The sequence below is a fragment of the Amblyomma americanum genome, chromosome 3 (assembly GCF_052857255.1).
Source record: "Amblyomma americanum isolate KBUSLIRL-KWMA chromosome 3, ASM5285725v1, whole genome shotgun sequence".
Classification (NCBI taxonomy): Eukaryota; Metazoa; Arthropoda; class Arachnida; order Ixodida; family Ixodidae; genus Amblyomma; species Amblyomma americanum.
The window spans coordinates 190,786,990-190,802,057 of NC_135499.1; the positions used below are offsets into that span (position 1 = coordinate 190,786,990).

Sequence of the window (15,068 nt, forward strand, 5' to 3'; positions counted from 1 at the left end):
GCATTTGGTGTACGCATCGAGTTTATCTGTGACATTTTTTAGATTATGTTCATCGAACCACTGAATCATCTGTTTCGCAAATAATTCAGTAAAGCTCTATTATTCACGGCGTAGCTTTTTGGCAAGAGGGAAGATGAGTACAGCCGTGTATCAGGTGGTTCGATGATTTTAGAGGCTGCGTGATGAAGCCAGGGCTGCGTTTAACATCGTGATCTCGGAGTTTTTTTTTTTTTACTTGCTGGAAGAGTGTATAGCTTCTAGGAGCGATTTTATTTTGATGCTTACGCCCATTTACTCAAGTTCTCGTGGATAGAGATCTGAACCTCAAATTGAAAACTGGCAGAAGGCTAGCTTGACCATTCCGCCGCATCTGCTTGGGCACTTGAAGATGTCGAATCGCTTCTCTAATATGTCCCTCTACAGAACGGTTTTACTAACGCGATTGCTTTTCTTTGCTGTCCATACCATCTCAGCAGCTTGGGTATCCTCAGCGGGGTATTCTCAGCATGTTATCGTGTCAATCGCTGATACATAGCTAAAGAAAGGGAAATGGCGGAAGAAAACACCGGAAATGAAAAATGAAATGACACCGACAGTAGTGCCATATACTCATCGAATGTCCCACAATCTGAAAAAAAGTGGCGAACAAGCACAAAGTCCCGGTTGTTTTCTCAGCCCCCTTGAAATTTGCGAAGTTGTGCCCGTGCATAATGGATGCCAAAGACAGAAATGTTGGATTCCGGGAGTGCCATGCCAACCCGTATATGAAGTGTGCTAGCGGCGTTGTGTATGAGCTGCCTCTGTTATGCGGTATGCTATACATTGCACAAACAAGCAAGTGAGTGAATGATAGGGCACGGCAGCACGAGCTGTCAGTGCTAAACGATGCAAACCTACATCTGCCAAAAGAAAAATTGCAAAAATTTTAAATGGAAACCAAAGTTTACCAACATAAAGATCATAGGCAGAAGTCATGACACTGTGGCACAAGAACTACTCGGAAGAGTTCTTTTTACCACAAAAAAAGGCAGATATGTGCATTAGCGACACTTCGGTGTGCTTGAAACAAAAGGAGCAACATTTCCTGGCGACACGTGCGTAAAATTGTGAAGATTCTGATATGATGAATTACTTTATGAGTATATAGTATATGTACGCGGATTTCCCTTGGATGTCCATACAATGCAAAACCTTTTGTGTAACCGTGCATAAAACCTTTCCTTTTGCAGAGCTTGGGCGTTATCGCGCGGGTGCAGCACCTACCTGAAAGCTGCGACATGATGATGGCGACCGTAAGGGGCCACGATGCGTACTCCCGGTTGACGTCCAGCATGTCCATGAAGCCTACGTACAAGACGGACTCGGACCTGGCCAGCATCATGCCGAAGAAGACGTACACGGCCGCACAAGCCGCGACCGGCCAGCAAGCTCGAGAGTCAGGCAGCGCCATCGCGGGCGCTGTCAGCGTCGCGCGAGGAGATGCGACGAGACTGGCACACCGGTGAGCTCCTGCTTGACAAAATAACCAGGCGCGGTGTGACTAACGGAGAATGCGGCCAAGTTATCGCCTCTGCTATGTGAGACGTGCATTTTGTGCCGTGGACATAAAAGAGGTGCTGGTGAAGTGTCTAATCAACTGGAGATTTCCCTCCGTGTTAAATTATAACGGTCGGCTTACAGCTTCAGTACGTTTTTGATTTTTATCTCAACTTCGAGCGCTCTGTTAAATGTCGAAATACTGCCTTTAATGCGGCTGCGTTTTTATGGAGGAAAAACGCTAAGGCGCCCGTGTGCTGTGCGATGTCAGTGCACGTTAAAGATCCCCAGGTGGTCGAAATTATTCTGGAGCCCTCCACTACGGCACCTCTTTTTCCTTTCTTCTTTCACTCCCTCCTTTATCCCTTCTCTTACGGCGCGGTTCAGGTGTCCAACGATATATGAGACAGATACTGCGCCATCTCCTTTCCCCAAAAACCAATTATTATTATTATTATTATTATTTAATGCTGCACTGAGAAATTAAAAGTGCTAAGTGTAGTTAGGCATATTTTATTAAGTACTAAATAAAATATCGACTATTATTGTGTCATCGTCGCAAAATATCATTGTCCTTTCTCTAGTTGCTCCTGCCGCAGTAGAACAGCCTGTGTAGGTCACCAGTAAGCCTTTGCAGGACGGGTGGCTGAAAATTTTTGTCCCAATGGTATCCAAAAAAAAAAAAAACTTTCCTCATAACAGCGCGTCGAGAGGTATTTCAGCAATATCTGAGCTATTCTAGAATCCACCAAGCCTAAAATTTCCTGCGGTGAACTTGATGTATAGTCTCGACGACAACAGAAACTACGAAATTTTTGTTCATGCGGGAGCGGGGGGGGGAGGTGGGGAGGGGGGGGGGAGAGAGACAAATCGATTGCAGCGGTAAGCATCGCTCTGCTGAATGTCACATTGAGCGCGGCTATAGACGCACAGAAGGAAAGACAGCATACGCGAACCTCACGTAAGCAGGCGGAGCTGACCAGGACGTGGCATCATTCGAAAACGGGACGCTCCGTGCTTCCTTGTTGAAGGAAGGTCAGTGCCTGATGAGCGACTTCAGTGTGCGGCGAGAGATGACAGCGGGGTCGTTGTGCCTCGCTGATTAGCTCGAGATAGCGAAGATAAAGTGCCGAAAACGGTACCTTTATCGTCGTTTTGAAAAAAAAAATGAAACAGTACGGGCTGGCCTTAGGTGTGCAGCAATGCCATTGACACTGTACCTCTCCAGCAGACGAAAGTGAAAAGCGAAGGGCGAGGTCGGTGACAATGGGGCCGTTACAGTTGTAATCGTAACATTCACAGCTGAGATTTCTGAATTATCTTCACAGGTTCACTGAATTGTAGTAATGCGCTTTAATCCATCGTTTATTGTTGTTCGTTAGAGTGCCTTGTTTGCGAACAAAAATGAAAAATTGACGCCACGGTTGCTGTAATTCAACGCGAAATTCGACCACAGCTGGATTCCTTGAAGGCGTCTCGCTTGTGCAGGAACAAGGCAGTGTTGTCGATGGCTTCCCCCCAGCTTCTCCTCAGAATATTCAGTAGAGAGTATAATTGTATAATGGAAGTATTTCGATTAGACCAAGTGATAATACGAATCGCTTGGTTTTGGATCAGCTAGACTATGGAGAGATGAGAGTGGTATGTCTGGCCCCACGAAGTGATACAATGAATCAAATGGCAATGAATGGAGGCGCTGTACAGCGTAAATAGGATATGTAAGTAACGTCTCCCCTTTAGAAGACTTCTGATCCCATTTGATATTTTTCTTCAAGTTGTTGAATGTGCGTGTTGAATTTCAGGCAGCGATGACTAAGGTCTACACGGGGAGTGTTCCAAGGCGCCTCAGTTCATGACGCACTGGGGAGCTCATGCTGAAAAAAAATAAAATAAAAGAATAATAATTGGTTTTTTGGGAAAGGAAATGGCGCAGTATCTGTCTCATATATCTTTGGACACCTGAACCGTGCCGTAAGGGAAGGGATAAAGGAGGGAGTGAAAGAAGAAAGGAAGAACAGGTGCCGTAGTGGAGGGCTCCGGAATAATTTCGACCACCTGGGGATCTTTAACGTGCACTGACATCGCGCAGCACACGGGCGCCTTAGCGTTTTTCCTCGGTCGGGTTCGAACCCGGAAACTCCGGACCAGTAGTCGAGCGCCCTAACCACTGAGCCACCGCGGCGGGGCAAGGAACTCCGTTTTAAACTGAGAAAGTTGTTGATTTCGATATGGCTACTGAACAGGTATGCAGAGGTTAAACTACCTTGATGTTATTAAACGTACTGCCGGAACTATGATGGGTTAAAGATGGTTCTGGCGAATTTGTTGTGGGAGATGGTTGTTGGTTGCAGGCCGCCTTCGTTTACTGAACGGACCCGGTATAGCCGCGGCTGCTGAGCCGGCGGCGAGAACCGCGACATGTAGCTACCTGGCTCGGTGGCTGGATATATCGTGATTTTCTTGAGCATGCACGCTCAAGCTGCTCTTCGACCACTTCGTCGGCTGCGCCGGTGCAGGATAGTCGCGCGGCTACAAATTGCACAAGAGCTCTTGTTTTTTTTTTTTTTACCGTGACCTAAAGAAATGGTAAGCCAACATTTTGATGCAGTGACTGTCTGAATCTCGTGCTCATGAAAGAAGGTTCCTTTCTGCTGGTGTCTATATTTTGCGCTGGTGCGTGTTTAAACGGCGCTAACAGTGATACCAACAGAGCTAGAGGACTGCCCGAACACTGCGACGGTCATGCGCAAGCACGGAGCGTCGACATAATGTCTTTTATAGCTGCGCTGAAGCCGTTTACTTACCCCTTAAGCTGCAAGATGCAGGCTTCTACGGGAGCTTCATTTGCAAATGTGCCATCACACAGTGATATTTGGTCCTGCCTGTTCTCTGTATGCACTATATGGTGAAAGTGAGGTACCAGCGGTCGGAAATAAATGGAAATTATTTGAAGTTTTGAAATTTACACGAAGTTCATTGAAAATTTAATTCACTGCAGATTTTATTTATTTATTTATTTCCACAAACAAGGAGGCACAATGATTGAGGGGGGGGGGGACACTGAGAAAAACGTGCTGAGAGGCAGCTTGACTGGCCTCAAGTTTCATTACAGTGCAGTGGCCACGGCAGGGTGGAGAGAAGTATAATGGACAAAAAGGAAAAAAAAGGAAGGAATAGGAAATTAAAGGAAAACTTATACAGCAATTATAAAAATTTGATGCGGAATGCATGATAGAACACAGCTTATGGCAGTACACAGTCACGAGCGCAAAGACATATATACAAATTTCTAGCAGTACAAGTGAGCACGTCGATATTACTTTCGCTAAGATCACTGAGTAACTTCGGTAACCTGTGGCATAACATTTGTTGACCATAATTAGTTCGTAGGTGAGCAACACAACAAGTCTCTAGGGCTCGAGTTGTATAGGAGGCTACGCGTTTTGTGAGATTATGGAGAGAGCTAACAATTCCAAGGTTATTTTTTGCATTTTTTCGGTAAATCGTAATGCTTGCCTAAATACTGTTTTGGAAAAGCATTAAAATAGTACAAAGAAACCAAGCAAACCAAACAGAAGGTTTCAGAATTAACACCTGTCTTCTTGCGTGTGGACTTGAGTGGGGCTGGCCCCGCACACCAACAGGCACCAAAAAGCTAGGGCACGTGGTCTGGTTCACCGGTATCCGTTTCTCTCTTTGTCCAAACGGTACAGTCACACGTGCTACAAAACTCAAGGGCACTTCAACACGTGTGTGTTTGTTTAGCACTGCAAACAAACGTGTTTGGAAGCGGGCCTTAAAAGAAGAGAATAAGCAGATAGGCGCTTATATCTTTGTTGGCAAAACAGCGGTGATACATGTTGCTGCCACCCTAAACCAGTTTACACTCTGCACCTACACTTTTCTATTGAGACCGTCTGTCACATGTGCACAGTGCCACATACTGCGACCTTCAGTCGCTCGGTTTTCCTTTCATTTTCCATTACCGTATGCGAGCATTCGAGATATACCTTGACTGATCGTCTACAGTAACGCTGAATATGCTGGGAATACTGTCATAGGTTATTTATTACATGATGTGAATGGAAACTAGATACGGCCCTGTATCGCTGAGGTACTCGAGACAACGGACTCACTTAAAAATAATAGTTTCCCCTCCCCCCGTTTTTGCTACAGGATGCGATAAGCTCCACCTAAGACATCAATTCACATAGTCACGAGGCAACTGAATAGGTCAGGGACCAACTAGGGGTTAGGGAAGATGAAGATACAGAGTACTTCAATCCTGCTGAGAAGTTGGAAACTCTATAAAAGCCGGTATGAATCATTACGCGGCTTAAGAGCAGTTTCTATCATTTCTTTTTCTGCGGGAGAACAGCTATCAAGGTAATTCCACGCTCTCCTCGATTTAGCCCTATTTTACAATTATTTCTTCCTATTCCGTTTGTTGCAAATCTTACCTGCTCCCCACTCCCGCATCGCAGACTCACCTAGCAGCTCTCGCCTGAGCGACTCTCTCTTCTTGTTGAAGGAATAAGCTAAGTCCTATCCAATTCACATCCAAATACGGCCCGTCTTTGGTCCTCATACCGGCAGAGGACAACTGCTATAGCTTATCAAGTCAGGTATTGAATGTTGAGTCTCTGGAATTACTGTCGGTCTACCCAATGACCTGCACTGAGCCGCCAACCAACTCTATAGTGTTCTGGAACACTACACCAGCTCGGAAGACCCACCTTTCGACCCCAACCTCGTCTTTGCCTCGAGTCCTCACTCTGGATGACACCACCCTCCTTTTAACAAGAAAGGAACACCTCTGGTGCCGCACACGTGCTCTAATCCCTCCGCGTGCGGTAACCCTCCCCCGTGGTCTTACCCGTGCAGAGGAGGTTGCGCTTCGGAGGATACGGGTCGGGGTTGCCCTAACTCCAGCTGTGACACGCAAGTGGCCGCATTTCAAAGATTTATATCCCCACCCCGGGTGTCCAGTTTGCAAGAACAGAGACTGTGAGGCTGACATCCACCACCTGTTGCGGGACTGCCCGGCGCTGAAGCCGACGAGAATTCGGCACCTGGCGGTGGTGGGACTCTCACTGGACAATCCGGATTCCTATATTGCCTGGACACAGGGTTCATATCATCGTTCGCTTCTTGATTTCGTCAAGTCAGCCCACCTTTTCTCATTTATTTAAGCATCGTACTCATCTCTCACTTCATAGTTTTTATGCCCTGAGGCAATAAACATCGCTTCAAAAAAAAAAAAAAGCGCTGATGGTGAAACATGCGACGAGTGTTGAAAGACGAAGACGCGACGCGTTTCTCAAGGAAAGCGATGTCCATGGCGATGAATGCGTCGTGAATAAGCGCACAGTAAATTAGGATAAAAAATTGATCTGGTCCAGTAACGAACCGGCAAACTCTATAGACCCACAACCGAGTGAGGCGCCCGAAAAGCCAATCAGCTCGGAGGGTCCCCGCTTTGATTTGCAGGCATTTAATGTTTATTTTTGCTTGTTGCTACAGGATGAGCTGTAATTTATCAGTGAACTTATACGTGTGCCTATTTGATTCATTTTCCTCCATTTCTTATTCCTGAACACCGAATGAGAGCTAGCGGTAAAGCAGCAGGCCCCGCCGCGGTGGCTCAGTGGTTAGGGCGCTCGACTACTGATCCGGAGGTCCCGGGCTCGAACCCGACCGCGGCGGCTGCGTTTTTATGGAGGAAAAACGCTAAGGCACCCGTGTGCTGTGCGATGTCAGTGCACGTTAAAGATCCCCAGGTGGTCGAAATTATTACGGAGCCCTCCACTACGGCACCTCTTCTTCCTTTCTTCTTTCACTCCCTTCTTTATTCCTTCCCTTACGGCGCGGTTCAGGTGTCCAACGATATATGAGACAGATACTGCGCCATTTCCTTTCCCCCAAAACCAATTATTATTATTATTATTATTATTATTATTATTATTATTATTATTATTATTATTATTATTATTATTATTATTATTATTATTATTATTATTATTATTATAAGCAGCAGCTGCCACTTTCAGTGCGGTATAGCCTTTAGCTGTGCTTGCATTGTTTGACAGTCGCTCTGCTGGAGATGTCAAGCGGAAGGACATGGATTGGTTGCAAGTCTCCATGTTAGGCTACCATGGCATCATGGTTTCCAGAACTGTTAGCAGGTTACCAGGTGATGTCCAGTTACCGGTACTGGTTACCAAACTATGGTGGTCAGTAGCCTCTTCATCAGGTCAAGGCGTTTCCCTAAGGTATAGATGGAGTGTGCTTTTCTCTTGTGATTTGCGTCCGTCTTGTGCAAGAGGCAACGTACGTACGTGCCAAGGACTACCTATATCGGTACGGAGCTGTTCGAAAGCGTTGCGTTGTCTGTGCGTTTGTCCTTCCCGTATCTGTCTGTCTTTGCGCGTACGGGGGTCCGGCTTGAACTGGCTACGTTTGCCGCAATCTTGGGACGGACCAAGGCTACGCTATCATTTGGTTTTGCCATAGGCGCCCGTCTCCAGGCGTCAGAGTTGTCGCAACAATATTGGAGTTTACCGTACCGGCTGTTGTTTCAAGGTAGTAGACATCAGAGCGGCACTTCTGCAGCGCTATTGCTTTTAATAATAATAATAATAATAATAATAATAATAATAATAATAATAATAATAATAATAATAATAATAATAATAATAATAATAATTGGTTTTGGGGTGAAAGGAAATGGCGCAGTATCTGTCTCATATATCGTTGGACACCTGAACCGCGCCGTAAGGGAAGGGTAAAGGAGGGAGTGAAAGAAGAAAGGAAGAGAGAGGTGCCGTAGTGGAGGGCTCCGGAATAATTTCGACCACCTGGGGATCTTTAACGTGTACTGACATCGCACAGCACACGGGCGCCTTAGCGTTTTTCCTCCATAAAAACGCAGCCGCCGCGGTCGGGTTCGAACCCGGGAACTCAGGACCAGTAGTCGAGCGCCCTAACCACTGAGCCACCGCGGCGGGGCCTATTGCTTTTGCATAAACCGGTTTTGTTGAAACTCGTTGCAGGAGCTTTTAGAGGCGCAGTGAATCATGACCTTCAGACAGCGGCGCACAAGGCCGTTGAATGTGCACAACCCACGGAAAAGATTTTGTCTTCTTCTGCGATCGTAGAACTACACTGCGTTGGACTGTAGTTATATTATATTACGCCGAGTTCTATGGCTTCACTTCGTCTCGAAAAATGAATAGTGCAGGGGAGGTATTAGCATCATTTGCAGATAATGCAAAACCGGACCATTTAAATTATAGCGGGTGAGAAGGAAAAAGGAAGGTCGCAAGTAAAAGAGAATAAGAGCTGGCACAAACAACCACCGTCATGTCTGAAAACGCAGGAAACACTTCCACGAGGCTTTCTCTATCGCAGCTCTGTCGAGCTTCATAGTGCGCTGAAACACAGTTAGCTTTTCTTAACACGCATGTAAACATTGAAAGACGGCCGTAGAGGCCGTACTGCTGTAATGCACTAAGGGCGACTATGCATCAAGCAAGCTCGGCCAAAATATGGCCATAAGTTGTGAAGCTTTTTTGAACAGACGTGAAAGGAGCTCAGTGCTTATCTTACAGTTCTCCCCCCCCCCCCCCCCCCCCCCCGTCCCCCCTAGAATCTGCAACTGCCACTTACGACGCTCAAACAAGACAGTCGCTTTATGGTTTTATTCAACGAACCAGATAACCATTCCTCTCAAAAACGTAGCTGAAATACGTAGCTTGCAATACTTTCAGACCCGCCGCGGTGGCTCAGTGGTTAGGGCGCTCGACTACTGATCCGGAGTTCCCGGGTTCGAACCCGACCGCGGCGGCTGCCTTTTTATGGAGGCAAAACGCTAAGGCGCCCGTGTGCTGTGCGATGTGAGTGCACGTTAAAGACCCCCAGGTGGTCGAAATTATTCCGGAGCCCTCCACTACGGCACCTCTTCCTTTCTTCTTTCACTGCCTCCTTTATCCCTTCTCTTACGGCGCGGTTCAGGTGTCCAACGATATATGAGACAGATACTGCGCCATTTCCTTTTCCCCAAAACCAATTATTATTATTAATACTTTCAGCAATACCCCTTACAGTCTTTGTCTACGCGTGCTGCTGCGGCCAGCTCATTTCATCGCATTCGCCTGTACTTTACACCAACACTTGTGCATTAAACTATTTCAGAACGGAGCTCTGTAACTTGTTCGAGCTTCCCAGAGGCTCCTGTTTGTCAGAAAGGTGCATGGTTGAAACTTGTGGTAGAACCGTTGTCGTACATACCTCACTGTCTCCTGCCACCACGTCGCACCGCCTTGCAATGGTTTTACCCTAGGAAAACCATTATTCGTGCCCTTCTTCAAAAAACTCATTCAACTAGCCACCTAGTCGGATCTGGTGCCACGCAACGACTTGACACCACCATCAAGTCAAAAGCTCGCCGCTCACTCCCGTTGATCGCAGCGCACCTGCCGTCAAGTATACGTACTTCTCTCTTATCGCGTGCAGCGCGGGCGCTCATTCGGTCGGCGACGCTGCCGCTATTCTCCAGAGTCGCGTTGCCCGTTGGCGGCTACGGCTTTTACAGTTTACAGAAGAGTATCTCGCGCATTAATTGTTTTGGCTCTGCCCACCCTCAGTGCGATAAGACAAGACATGCGCTTTGGACAAGTGCAAGCGACTTTGAGCCTGCCACTGTCAAGGATTACTCAACGCTTGGCATGCTTTGCTTACTTGTAGCAGAGTAAACTCTTGCCACTTGTTTTCATTCTGGTGAAGAGTGAATTCTTCAGCCTTTCAGAACATGTAAGCCTTACTCTTCCTCATACGACGCGCTTGCTTTTTATGCGAATTTTAGGATTTCTTATTTCACTCTCTCTTTAAGTGTGTACGTATGTGTCAATCTCTTCTACGGCGCTGTATATATCGACGTGTTCCGCGCGCAATATACGTCAGCATGTATTGCAGCGTCGAAGTAGATATGAGCGCGGAACAATAGGCAGGAAGCGATTACGCGGTACATCAATTGATTGCGGGGCAAGGTGCAACAAAAAAGGGAGTATATCTGAGGGGTCGAGTTACTGAATAGGAGTTTCGTTCGTACACCGCAATTAATGAATGTGATATTAATCACGAACAATGGGACATTTGTGATGAAATAATTCGTTGCCTCTCAAACTTTGATGAATAAGTTTCTTTTTATTTCGTGATGCTCGACGTCTTAGCAAGCTTCTTCAGGACTGTGGTTCAGAGTTTAACGGGAGTAAGAAAAACGAACTTAGGTTTATCCACAAATTTGATAGAATTAGTTTCGTTTTTACTGAGCAAACAAAATATAATAGAACTAGAATAATATTAATGAGAAATAAAGGGGAAACAATGTAAAGCCGACAACGCCAGCTAAACATTTCTAAGGGAACAACACAAAGAATGCGATGCAAGAGCGAAAAGGGCTCAGTGAACAATGTAAAAACGAAAAATCGAAAGGCGAGTGGTGCAAACGTGCACGAGAAATACAGCTAATCACCTGCAGTTCTACTCATAGAAAAATGCACATACTTTACACTAAAATAAATCAACGGAGTCGACGTTCTCGAGTTCAGCTGGCGGTGCTAGAAAGACTAGTGAAGAAAAAAAAGAAGAAAGAGGAAAAACTGTTAGATCGAAGCTTGCCGGCTTTACGCATTAATCAGCGAAAGCTGGTTGGCATTTGTGGCCGAGAGGTCTGCATGATGATGATTATGATGATGTTGATGATGATGAAAACTTTAGTATTGGCGGAGCCCATATAGTTGAAAATTTCACAGCTGGGCTGGCTCCTGGTCGTGGGTGGTGGCCGGCAGCACGTGTCTGACGGAGACGACCTCCGCCCACTGCACCAGCCTCAGTTGCGAGGCCGGTCGGAGCTCCACGACCTCTCCCCACTCCGAGTCCGCGAGGGCCCATTGGGCCGGTGGTTGCAGTTGTCGGCAGAGGAACATAATATAACCTCCGTTGGTTTTGAGGAAAGGAAAGGTGCATAATTCTTTCACTAGGCCACTTATCTCAGTCGCGCTTTGTGAGAATTGAAAATTGGTTTGTGAGGAAAGGAAATGGCGCAGTAACTGTCTCGTATCTCGGTGGACGCATGAACCGCGCCGTAAAGGGAAGGGATAAAGGAGGGAGTGAAAGAAGAAAGGAAAGAAAGAGGTGTCGTAGCGGAGGGGTCCGGAATAATTTCGAACGCCTGGGGATCTTTAACGTGCACTGACATCGCACAGCACATGGGCGCCTTTTGCGTTTCGCCTCCATCGAAACGCGGCCGCCGCGGTCAGGTTCGAGCCCTGGAACTCCGGATCAGTAGCCGAGCGCGCTAACCGCTAGCAGCCGCGGTGGCTCGGTGGTTATGGCGCTCGGTGGCTTAGTGGTTATAGCACTCGGCTGCTGACCCGAAAGACGCGGGTTCAATCCCGGCCGCGGTGGTAAAATTTCAATGGAGGCTATATTCTAGAGGCTCGTGTACTGCGCGTGTCAGTGCACGTAAAGAACCTCAGGTGGTTAAAATTTCCGGAGCTCTTCACTACGGCGTCCCTCATAGCCTGAGTCGACTTGGAACGTTAAACGGCCATAAACCATAAGTCATAAACCAGTGAGCCACCACGGCGGGTAATGGCGCTTACCTACAAAGTGAGGCAGTTATGCACCTTTACTTTTCTCAAAACCGACGGAGGGTTTTGACTCCGTTGATTGTGAGGAAAGGAAAAGCGCTCCCTGGATCAGTGAACACATCAATCACGCTTTGAGGTATGTGGCGGTGGTGTCCACCTACAATCTGGCGAGGGCAGTGCTCCTTGTCACCGGGGCATCTTAAGCCGTCGTTGTCGCTCCGGCAGACGCGGCTATTGCGACACGCGTCTCTGCTTTCAGTGTTTATTCTCACACCTCCTTTGAAAATTGTTCTTGTGGAAAGGAAATGGCGCAGTAATTGTCTCACACCTCGTTACGGCTGCCGTTGTATCCCTTAAACGTCTATTATAGCTTTTGCTGTGAAAGAAAAAAGAGGTATTTAACGTCGTCGCGCGAATGAGCTTCAGATGCACGTACTGCGCAATTGTGTCCAAATATTGAAAGGGTGTCTTTTTATACGCCGTCTGCTTGTGTATAAGTGGCCATGGCTAAAATATAAAATAAGCATGGTAGCGAAGCACCGTCCTGATATGACCGTTGCTGTATTTGCGCGAAGCAGGGACGCTGCTGTCGTGGGGCGAGCACTTACGATTCAGTTTTTCGATTCTATTGATACGGTAAGTCTGGTGATGAGGCCCTATGACAATGGCGTACTGAGGCAGCGGTTGAACAGGTGGTGATGTTAATGAATACAGCTGATGATGATAATGGATATTTATTGCGCAAGGACAGCTTAGGCCAAAGAGCGCCACGGCACAAGGTATTTTCGACTAAACAAGGTGGGGTCAAAGACCCATTTTCCAGGTCATATAAAGAGATCACTAGGCTTCTTACTCATCGGCCCTCTTCCATTACCCACCTTTGGATGCATGCGGGCTACCCGCGGGCTGCCGAGTGCAGAGCCAGGAGCCCGTTTTTCTCGATGTTCTCCGCGCATTTCCGGTGGCTGGCCAGAACGTATTCGTTTTTCTCTGGCTGGGCATTTTCGGGCTGCAAGCAGGCAGCCAGATTAATAATAATAATAATTGGTTTTTGGGGAAAGGAAATGGCGCAGTATCTGACTCGTATGTCGTTGGACACCTGAACCGCCCCGTAAGGGAAGGGATAAAGGAGGGAGTGAAAGAAGAAGGGAAGAAGGAGGTGCCGTAGTGGAGAGCTCCGGAATAATTTCGACCACCTGGGGATCTTTAACGTGCACTGACATCGCACAGCACACGGGCGCCTTAGCGTTTTTCCTCCAGGACGCGTTTTTTGTGCTGGCAGCGCTCGAGCTGGTTCGTGTGACAGACGACCCAGAGGTGGCATGAAAGTAGGAAGCATGTGCGGTCAATTTTACTTGAACTATAGAAGGACAGGGGTTCTTCATGCGGAGCTTTGTTCAATTCCGAGTACAACTCAGGCGCTTTTTTCGTCCAAACCACGGTGTACATAGTTTGTTTCGCCTGCAATGACGCTTTTTTTTTGCGGAAGTTCTCGCTGTTTATTTATTTTACATATGCGTGTGCGTGTGTGCGTTGAGGGGGGAGGAGGGCTCGATCGCATTAGAGATTACAGAATATTTCGGCTGTCAATCTTGTGCGCCCGGCCGTTATTGCGATGGTGTTCGAGGCCTTTCTCGAGAGCAGCCGCAGGTACTGGCTGCGAGTACGCGCTCATACAAGCGCAGGCATGCATCTTATTTAGCGCGTTATTGTTTTCTGCACCGTGGAAAGGTGGACATGCTTTGAGAAATGCTCGACTGATTGAAACCCGTTCTTTACTAAAAACCCTCACGTGCACGCAGCTCGAAGCATCTGTACGGGCATATCTGGCTCCAGCAGTTGCCACGGCATCCGGGGCGGGTGTTGATTCGGTCGTCGCCGCCTGCTGTAAAGCTTGGTGCTCGAGCCTCCTGCCACTCGTGCTTAAAATATCCGAAAAGTATCGTGTGCACACATCAGCTCGCATATGACCTATTAAAGAGAAAAATTTCTCAGTGCAGATCATCATTCAATCACACGCAATGCGGCGCCGACACGCAAGACCTTATTGTAACGCCTCTCTGCGGTAAAGCGATAGTAAACGAATACGATATGCAGCTTAATATGCATACAGTACGCGCGCTTCCTCGAGAAAATCGTACAACCAGGTGATATGCGCGTTTGCCGAGATTATGCGTGCACTCCGTGCCGGCAGCAATATTAATAGCCGGCGAGAGACAGACTACAGTTGAGCGGAACGTATCGGGATTATTTCCCCTTGCAGCCCGCAGGAATCATTCACGAACGTAGAAGTCGCAAAGACCACATCATGCAGAGTCAGTTATAGATCAGGGTCGATCATCTGCTGTTTTATGCTTACTGCGTAGTAAACAGACATGTGATAATCCTAGACTACGTTGGTGGTGGTGAAAACTTTATTTGAAACAGGGGAGTTTAGGACACGCAGGTCCTTGGGCCCCCGCACGGCCCCACTGCACTCAAACATTCATGTCCCGAAGGCTGGTGACGCTGGCAGCCGGCCTGCGGCGATGGCTTGCTTGGCCGGGTCCTGGGAGCGTAATAGGGTCTCCCTAGTGGTATAAGGTGCTCCAAGCCCGCGGGGGAGGGTCCGCCGGGCAGAGGCTTTTGGGGTGGTGGCTTTGAGGTGGTGGCAGAGGGTACGGGGAATTGGGGGTGTAGACTTGGTGATAGCACGAGCTTATATAAGGGGAGGGCAAGGTGCGCGTCTGGAGCCGCCTCCAAAGTGTCTGGTGATAACTGTCGAGGGAGTGATGGGGTGGTGGGTAGAGCCGGTGCTCGGCTTTGCAGGCCTGCGTCAGTTCACCGAATGAATGCATGCGCTCCCGTGAGAACCCTAGATCGGAGGCCGCCGGTGCCCGG

At 47.7% G+C, this 15,068-nt stretch overlaps 2 protein-coding genes across 5 annotated transcripts in view; one reads left to right on the plus strand and one right to left on the minus strand.

Moving 5' to 3' along the window:
* LOC144125704 (monocarboxylate transporter 12-like) overlaps positions 1-10,017 on the minus strand; it is a 29,537-nt gene extending 19,520 nt beyond the window's left edge. The window contains exon 1 of one of the 2 annotated variants that reach the window (XM_077659336.1): positions 9,826-10,017. Coding sequence is in view for 1 of the 2 variants with exons in the window: in XM_077659335.1 (XP_077515461.1) it covers positions 1,264-1,450 (187 nt within the window). In the remaining variant the exon portion in view is untranslated. Of the gene's footprint in view, positions 1-1,263; positions 1,451-9,825 lie in introns of those variants that run through there. The other variant, XM_077659335.1, reaches the window with a different exon arrangement.
* LOC144125702 (venom factor-like) overlaps positions 1,407-15,068 on the plus strand; it is a 188,684-nt gene continuing 175,022 nt past the window's right edge. For all 3 annotated transcript variants that reach the window (XM_077659329.1, XM_077659328.1, XM_077659330.1), the window contains exon 1: positions 1,407-1,501. The gene's annotated coding sequence lies outside the window, so the exon portion shown is untranslated. The remainder of the gene's footprint in view (positions 1,502-15,068) is intronic.